A 9,364-nucleotide genomic window follows, 5' to 3' on the forward strand; every position below is an offset into this window, starting at 1 on the left:
ACCACAGCCTGTCTCTACAAGCAAAGGTCGGGGAAAAAGGAGAGTCTGGTTTTCTGTTCTGGATTTATATACACAGGAATACAATCATACACACACCTTTAACCCTAAATAAAACATGATTTTGCACACTAAGGGGAAGGGTGAAAATAGTGACGCCACCACTCCGGGGAGTGGCAACTTACACTGAGTGTCTGGGAGTGAGAGCCGTCAGAAGACTAGCATCTGGGTGTTAGCAATGAGGAGTAGCGCCCAAGGGCCCAGGCTTTGCAGTCAGTGGTGCCCAGCTTCACAAGCTAACTCTGCTCCTCCATTTCTCACCCATCAAATAGGAATCACACCTCTTGATGCCATGAAATGTACACGAAATAACTTGGTTCAGAAAGTGACCCTCATCTACTGCCTCCTAATGTGAACCCCAGGCACTGACTGAAATTACAGCCTCTGGAATCTTCGTTGATTCCAGTTGTTCTTATTAAGTGATGGGTCGAACAGAAGACATAAACCCAAGAATCACTAGAGATGTTTTTTAAGCAAAACACGATCCCCTTCCAGACATCTTTGGATGTCTCAGAGAATCTGCAGGACACGAGTGACCCCAGGATTCGGAGTTAATTTAAAGGATGAGGAGAATGGAGGGATGGAGATCTGGAAAGCATGTTTTTCTTGAATTCAGATGGCTTCTTGAATAACAGGGGGAAGGAGGCGGAATTGTAGTTGGAATTGTGAGCACACAGCCTTGGTATACTTTTGTGGATGTTAATATCATTCAGATTTGCCTAGAGCAAGAAAAGAAATGATGGAAGAGAGAATAGGGAGAGGAGAGAGAGGAGAGAAAGGAAGAGATCAAGGGATGGAGGTAGCAAAGGCTAGGAGGGAGAGCCAGGGGAATGTAGGGATTAAAATGTAGAGCTCAGATTAATCGGGCCAGTGGTGTTCAAGGAGAGTCTAAGTGGAGAGCCGCAAGTTCTTCAGCATCTGCACCAGGATAACTTCATCTTTACCTTCCTTCATCTCCTGAGCATTCATTTATTCCAACTACAAAATTTCCTAGCGTCCCCCGTTATCCCTTCCAGAAGTTGTTAATTGATACTGTGATTAGACTGGCTTCTGGCTGTCCATTGGACTTCAGAAAACACAGAAGCCCATGCCTCCAACTGATTTACATGTCGTTGAATCTGGGGGGGGTGGGGGGGGGGAATGATCACACTGGGCATCTTTTCCCAAACCTGTCTCATACTTCCCAAACAGCCTGTTCAGAAAGTTCTTTAATTTAGTCTTCTAGAAGAAGATTCGGCCAGAATTTCTTGGACGTGAAGAAAGAAAGCAAATGCTAAAGGCATGGACCCTTTTTGTGTGAGAACGTAATGATTTTAATATTTAGCAATACTACACATACCCAGCAGATATATTAACTCACCAAAAAATATTAGTTTCTCTTTAAAAAAAAAAGAAAAAAGAAAAAAGAACTTTAAGGTTATTGGGATTACAAAAATAATAGCACATTTCTTTAAGTGATTTGAACTCAGTAATTGAGATACCAGAGATGCAAAGAGATCTTCCAAGGTTTGCTGCCCATATGAATCTTATGACATAGAAAAAAATTATTTTTCATATTTACAGAAGAAACATGCTCATTGCTTCTTAGAATTCCCTTCAGAATTCCATAGTGACACTATCTTTGAAGTTGGGAAATATTTCAAATTAAAGAAGGCATTTTGGAAACAGCTCACAAAGCACCTCGGGTCACACCACAAAACAGTTCCGGGTCCTCTTCTACAGATTGCTCTATCTCAGAGCTTCGGGGACTTCAACCTACAAAAACAGGGAATTGCCTTTCAATGAAGCAACGTGTACGTTAAAGCAAATCACCATCCTCATCACCACTGCCTATAAGGTTTACCTAGAGCAGTATTCCCTAAGAATAATTTGAATCTAGAGTATGGTCACTGTGTGGCGTCCACATTATGAATTTGGTGGTAAATCACTCACAGCTTTGTGGTGAAAATTCTGACAAGTGATGAATCCTTTTAGAATGCAGAGAATACTTCCTGGGTTTTTTTTTTTTTTTTAATTATGGAAATTTGAATTTTTGTATGTTAAAGTATCATAAATTGACCGTGGCTGATACAATAAGTTGGTACAAGTGTGCTGGTCCAAATGGAAATGTATTCATTCAGTATATCCACTCACACGGGGCATGCTTGCTCACATACACAAATATTTGAAAGATTAATAAAAGTTTGGAGACTGGCGGCTGACTCGTTGAATAAATTTCACCTTAAGGTCTAACCTGGGGTGACTTACCCTCCGTAGCTGTCTTATACTGCTCCCCCGAATGGCTTCCATGAGGTTCTCATGAGCTGATCTCTGTGGGGTAGAGGGTCGGGAGCTGTCTTCCATTTTCTTCTCTTGCACTGACCTCAGAGAATTCTTAATTTCCTTTAGAATATTGTTTGGTTGTTTCTTAACCTTTTTCCCTTTTTTCTTTCGCTGTCCATTTTGTAGGGCCCGCTGGGCACTTTCCTGTTGCTTAATGACTTCTGCAATGTTTCTGGTGATGAGCTTTTTCTCTGGGAGTGGAGGAGCAGGGGGAGGAGGGGGAGGAGGCAGCATGTGGGGAGGAAGAGGAGGAGGGGGAGGGGGAGGGGGAGGAGGCGGCGGGGCCACAGGAGATGGAGGTCTGCTCCTCCCAGTGTGGACTTTCTTGGAGACTTTGGGAGATGACCAGGGAGACTGCCTCGGAGACGCATACGGAGAAGAGCCAGGCGTCCCTCTTTGCCAGACTTTGGTCCTAAGAGTAGCTCCTCCGTCGTGCCCCTCTTGCTGTTTTTGCTCCTGCATGCGTTTCTGCCTCTGTTTATCCATATTCCTTGTTAAAATACTCGTCATACTCATTCTTGGTCCTGGGAGCTCAAAATGGTAGCCCAGCCTCAGCAGCGTGGTGTTCTCCTTGAGCAGTTTGACAATCTCCATCTCCACCTGCGAGCCCATGATGTGCCTCTGGTTGTGGAAGCGCAGCTCCGTGAGCACTGTGTTGTGCTGCAGGGCCCTCATGATGGCCAGGATCCCCTTGCCAGTGATGAAGTTGGACTCCACGTTTACGCTGGTAATGTGAGTGTTAACCTTGAGCATTTCTGCAATGGCAATCGCCGCTGCGTCATCGGCGTGCGTGTTGGCCAGACTGAACGTCTTCACGACTGTGTTCTCCTTGAGAGCTTCAGCAAATCGGGATAAGGTCGGGGTGGTGATGTTCTCAATATTGTTCAGATTAACTTCTGTTGTATCAGGGTCATTGTTTTTAATCTTTTCCAGAGCATCCTCAATAACAGTGGGATTTCCACAAGGGTGAATGGCGGCTGGCGACTCTGTGTTCCTCTGTGTTCCTCCACTGTTGCCATTGGTTAAATTTATGTTTTCTATTTGGCTTTTAAATGTCTTTGGCTTAGAGTTATCAGAATTAACACTATTGTAGTTTACAGTTCCGTTAATATGTTTTGTGGCTTCCGTTGTCACTTCCTCTTCCTCACTGTCCTCTTCTTCCTCTTCTTCTTCCTCTTGAGACTCCTCCTCTTCTGTACACACCTCTTCCGAGACTTCGCTGTTGCTCTCTGTGAAGATCAGTTCCTCCTCACTCTCTTCCTTGTCTTCTTCTGCCACCTAAGAGGTGTAGTGACATCATTAAGCTTTCCACTTGAAGCACTGTTTAGCAGTTTACAAAACTTAACACATGTACCACAGAGCGCACAGGATTAGCAAGCCCTTGTTTCTGACACTCTAGTTCAAGTCACCAAGGTCAACCTTTTGTTGCGTAACCACTAACAGCTTTTCTGTAAACATTTGCCTTTTTACCAAACAGCCAGCATTTACTGAACAAAATGTATGTGATAACTTTTCTAAGTTGAACACACAAGTCAGAGCTTCAGCATTGAAAAACGTTGGGTAAATTATTTGAACGTTTTAAGCCTAGCAAGATGTCTCAACAGATAAAGGTGCTCACAGCATAAATCCAATGGAGTCCCACCCCTGAGTCCCACATAAAGGTGAAATGAGAGAACTGACTGCAAATAGCTACCCTTTGACCTCTGCATATGCCATTGTAAATAAAATAAAACAAGAACATTTTAGCAGGTTGACTTTTTGACTCATTTTGTCCCAGTTTTGCCAATCTATGCCTCTCTCTGGAATGAGTTCACTGCCCCGTCCAAACAAGTGCAACAAAAATAAACAGTGTGGTATTGAGTTCTCTTTCCTTAATGCTCAAAACTTTACCAGGCCTGTTGCTACACATCTGGTATCCTGACTAATTGGAAGGTTGAAGGAAAAAGGAAGTGAGTTCAAAGTTTGTCTAGCATAGAGAGTGAGTTCGAGGTCAGCCAAGACAGCCGGGACTCTATCTCAAAGTGAGGGGCCAGGGCTGGGGACATAGCTGTGCAACAGAGCTCTCAGTCAATTGCAGATGTGACCAAGCCAAGTGCCCTCTGTCCTGCCATGTAGAGAAGCAGATGTGGTTTGCGGCTCTGACATTTTTCTGTTGTGTGAAGCACCGAGCACAAGATTGTGGAAACTCCACACTCCCATAGAGCTGCTGATCAGGGCAGATCAAAACCCGCTCTCTGGAAAAACAACAAACAAAACCATCCATGGAAGCCATGGTAAAACCCGACAGCCTCTCTAGATCCCAGACAGCAGCACTGCAAACAGCGGTAGCTCAAAGCAAGTCCTGGCCCAGCCCGATGCTTTCAACTTATTTTTCATGCATCAGTTGTAAAAAGGCTTTCAGGCAAACAAGATTTGATTCTAACATTGTCACTTCTCTTCACTGGTCCCTCTGCACAGACCCCCAAAAGACTACTTTCTCTGCTCCATGTTATCTTTTATTAGACAAGGTCTTAACAGGGGGCTCTTGTGAATCTTTCTTCTCTTTTTCGAAGCCCTGTGGCTTGCTGCCCCCACAGCCTGAATCCTTAACTCTACGTTGGAAGCTCCTCTTTTTTTTTTTTTTTTTTTTTTTTTTTTTTTTTTTTAACTTTAAGGGCGGGGTACTGTTGTGTGTGACATGTGTATGGATGGGACTTTGGAAAACACTGTGTTGGGCTCCAGGCTTGTCTGCCCAGTTGCTGTCACAGAATAGCCTCCAGTTATCCACACTTGTCTGGAGTGGCAGGCACCAAGTGATGGCCTTGGAAAGGGTCAGCCTCTCCTGGGATGACCTGTCCAGTGTCAATTTACTTGATGTATTAGAAGAAGGGTATGTGTGTGTGTATATGTGTGTGTCTGTCTGTCAAAGGGTTGTTGGAGCGACAGGAGTCATAACTCAGTGATACAAAACACCCTGCAAAGAAGTAAATAGATTGGCTAGAGAGAGTTCTGACACCCTCCCCACACACACACACCAAGTCCCTTTGCTTTTGACTCCACTTGTAAGTGGCATCCCTATCAGCTACCTAAGGGTGTCTATTGGCCTGTCTCAAAAATCCAGAGTATTTGGAAAAACCCAAAGCCTTTCATCCGATCATGAAACCTCATCTCCTTTACTATTTACCGATCTTAAGTCTCTATCTGCAAAAGCTGTTTCCCTTCAAAATACATCTGAAAAATCCTGTCAGCGCTCTAGCCACGTGAGTGAGCTCTTACGTAATATCTAATAATGCCTCTTCCTGGAGTCCTTCTTTAACACTTCCTGAGTTTATCCCTGAGATGCTTCTCCCAGTAAGCGATGGCTCACACTTTAACTGTCTGTTTGCCATTTTCCCAGTAGACGGTTAAGATGAATGTGGGCCCGTATCTTTTTCACCTAGCACAGTGGTGGGCATGTAACGGAGGCTCGGCACACATTGTTTACTGGATAGACGATCTAAGTTGACATTAATTAACAGCATCTCATAGTCAGGACTAGATCTAGAAAAAATACTGATAAGGTCAGTCCGGTAGGGCTAAATGACCAAGTGTTTGCTTGAGCCCAAGAGGTTTACCAGGATACCATAGTTTTCTAAAGCAGTTCAGGGAAATCTGAGATCTTTGATCACCCCAGGAGGGGAGCATATGGGAGAAAAATAGCAAGAGCCGGAAGGGGATGATAGAATGGTCCGCAGGGGAAATGTGCTTCTTTCTGAATCAGTCCTACACTGGAGGGGTGTGGGCAATGCTTCCTGCATCTGCTGCTTTGGGGTTACGTCTGATCTTTTGGGGGAACGGAGGTGGAAAGGTATGCACAGAGGAAGAGGTGGAAGGTGGGGTGGGAGGGACTAAGCAGACAGAAGGCAAACAAGGGGGAACAGAGTGTAAATAGAGCAACAAGGACGAGCCAGCCAGCCAGCCAGCCAGCCAGCCAGGGCCAGCCTCTTCTGATCATCTCCACGACACCAACACGTCTACATGGAAGCAAGGGGCCTAGCTTTCAGCCCTTGTCCTGGCTCTCCCTATAAATAGCTAGTTGCCTTTAGACAAATCCCTAAACCTTTCTGAGGTCTCAAAAGAACTGAATGGTTCTTACAGTCCACGTTATAATGTGTCCTAATGACTGGACAGAATTGATCGGCTACAGCCGGTTGGGCCCTACCCAAAAGAACTCATCAGCTGCGGAGACCGAGGAGGCTTAGAGTTTGGGCTTTTTGTAGTCTATCCTGCTGTGCAGGCACCTACAGGTCTGACGAATGGCCTTCATGCCGAGAGTCTCTAGCTGCAATTCCAACTTGACTGACAAGCTGCTATTCTCACATAAGTTCCTTAATTTCTCCAAGTCCCGGCTCTCAAGTGATGAACGGTAAGACGAAATGAGATACCGTGAGGAAAGTCCTTGGCACCCGTGCCTTAGACCCAGCTGCTACTCTAGTGAGGAGAATGGTGCCGCCGCATGTCCAGGGTGCCTAGAGCGAGCTGATGTAGTACACATTTGGGTCAACCTAGACAGACAGAAAAAAAGGCTGTCCCTCAGGAGGCACTACTCAGAATATTCTGAAACCTTCACAAAGCCAGTAAGTAGCCTGATCCCACGAGCACCATTCAGACCCCGGCTCCTCCTCGTGGAACCTCTTTGTACCATCGTCACTGAGCCAGGCACCTGCTCCTCTCTCCCCTCAGCCACTTGGAAGTTTTCCCTGCGGGTAGGACTGATTTACTCCCTCTCTGCTCAGCACCCTTGTGACTCCAAGGGCCAGCTGGCTGGGACGTCGAAGTAGGAGAAAAGTGAAGCAGCCGAGAAAGGAGTCAGAGTTGGTAAAGACGACAGCCGCTCTAATTGGACCAATAAGCCACTGGCAGGATCAGCAAAACCTTTGGCAGCATGAGGTGGGGCTCAGCAACAGATGACAGCAGGCTTTGCCCTTTGGTTCCTTCTGCTGTCATAACAATATGACATTAAAATGCCTTTGTCCTGTGATTGTTGTAGGCGCCTCTACGTCCTGGCTTCTTACAGACAGTTGTATTCTTATTTTGAAGGGAATTCTTTCGTATACAGTATAATACAATGTCATTCTATGACATCAGGCTGTTGACTCTTATTTCCATTCCAAATCAAAAACAAATAAGGAAACCACACAAAGCAAATCCAACTCTGATGTGCTGATCTCGGAAGAACCGACTAGCTCAAATCTTGACTGGTCATGGGTGTTCCCTCCTCATTTCCTCCTTTTGTCCCTGACTATGGCAGCCATAGTGGCCTTGGAAGATCCTACCTTGGTCCCAGTGGCCCTTCCTGTGTTGACTGGCTGACACGGGCAGAGCTCACACATATCTAGCTGTAAATGTGGTGCACGAAGCTATCATTGTGATCGTCACAACTCCCAGATTAGTACTGGAGAAAGCTGGCCACCATGAACCTTTTCAGTTAGGAGGGACTTCAGTGGAACGCACTAGCTTTTGAGCAGTTGTTCCCAGCCTGTTTTCTTCCATGAACTCAAGGTTTCTTTCAACATTCTACTGCTGTAATGACTTTCCCAGAGAACGGTTTTCTGAACTTCCTTTCAAAGAAGACTCATTGGGATACTCAAAATGACTCTTCTCTGGGCTTCCTAGACCTGAGATCTCCAACACAAGTGTGTTTCCTAGTCTCAGCATCCCCATCAGGAAGCAGGAAGATTCTCAAGAGATGTGTCTGTACACTCATTCTGAACCTAAACCCTTCGTGGATTTCTTTAGAATTCTACACAAAAGCACACATTTTCTTTGGAGAAAACTCTAGAACATCTTAAGACCCCCCAAAAGAGAAGATCTTGGTTCACAAGAGGAATGAAAACTTGAGCTCCCTCGATGGATACATGGAAAGAGAACCCTGAAGAAACGTTTGTCTGTGCAAACTCTAACAACTTAACTACAAAGAACAGGGCTCTTGACTTTTGCTCTCACATTTTTCTTTTCCCCCACAGCCTTGAATTTTTGGGCACTGGAAACACAAAACTAATTTTACTGCAGCCATGACTACCCTACCGTCAATGAATCAGGAAATAAATGTATTTCTCCAAAGAAATGAAATTGTATCAGAAACACGCTAAGGAACGTTAGTGCCTTAGGGTATTTGATGACTCCTTCAAGCCCATACCTTGGTTGTGAAGCACTTTTTCTCTCCAGGTTCCCAGTTTTTTGAAAATTAGAAACAAAATATAACAAAACAAAACCTCAAAAAAACCAAAAACAAAAAAAAACCTCACCAGGAGTTTTCTACTTACAAAATTTGGTGAGACCATTTTGGCCTGTAAAATATTTCAGTAATGGATACGATTGGGCTATAAGAAAGCTAACGCCATGAAGACCGAGACGCTACAGAAAACAGGGCTGTCTGACTTTGGAGTGGGGGTGGGGATAAAGATAATGGGCACAGATGGGTATGGTCCTCAGAGCCTACCTTTCCACATTCCCCCAGCCGTTCCTTCTCCAAAAGTTTTTGGGACTCCTTTTCCCAATACGCCATCAGCGCCTCTCGGCTGAAGTTTCCTGTTGGGGTTTTCTCTGTCAGACTCTTTTGCCTTAGCCCCACAGGAAGGTTTCGGTCAGGTTCAATGTCTTCCAGCTCCCTCTCAAGCTCCTTGAGCTCTTCAGCTGAGAGGGAGGCCAGAAGTTCATCCTCATCGATGGATTCATATTTACTAAGTCCCCTTCTGTAGCCAAATGTAGACATGGTCCCAGCCTTGTCAGACTCCCCAAGAGCTTAAAGAACCAGGCATTCAAGGCAAGCAGAGGCAGACAGGGAGGCAAGCGTCAGGCTGGTCGGCAGCTGGTGTGAGGAGTGGCCTCGGGAACCTTTTAAGAGCGGTGATGCAGGGCCGTGACAATGTGGAGAGGGTGAAAGCATGGGCTGTTTTAAGCATCAGACGTCAGCTAGACATTTGAACACAAAGAATGTCACATCAGTGGTGGATGGAGGTCTCAG

General features: G+C 45.3%; 1 protein-coding gene across 1 annotated transcript; it reads right to left on the minus strand.

Moving 5' to 3' along the window:
• Nucleotides 1-1,577: 1,577 nt before the first annotated feature.
• Nucleotides 1,578-9,112, minus strand: Lmod2 (leiomodin 2). Its single transcript, XM_034518992.2, has 3 exons — nt 8,840-9,112; nt 2,305-3,657; nt 1,578-1,812 (listed from the first exon to the last, which is right to left on the minus strand). The coding sequence occupies exons 1-3, from the start codon at nt 9,110-9,112 to the stop codon at nt 1,786-1,788; spliced, it is 1,653 nt and encodes a 550-aa protein (XP_034374883.1). The 3' UTR covers nt 1,578-1,785.
• Between the last annotated feature and the right edge of the window lie 252 nt (nt 9,113-9,364).

This window comes from Arvicanthis niloticus, chromosome 15 (assembly GCF_011762505.2).
Source record: "Arvicanthis niloticus isolate mArvNil1 chromosome 15, mArvNil1.pat.X, whole genome shotgun sequence".
Classification (NCBI taxonomy): domain Eukaryota; kingdom Metazoa; phylum Chordata; class Mammalia; order Rodentia; family Muridae; genus Arvicanthis; species Arvicanthis niloticus.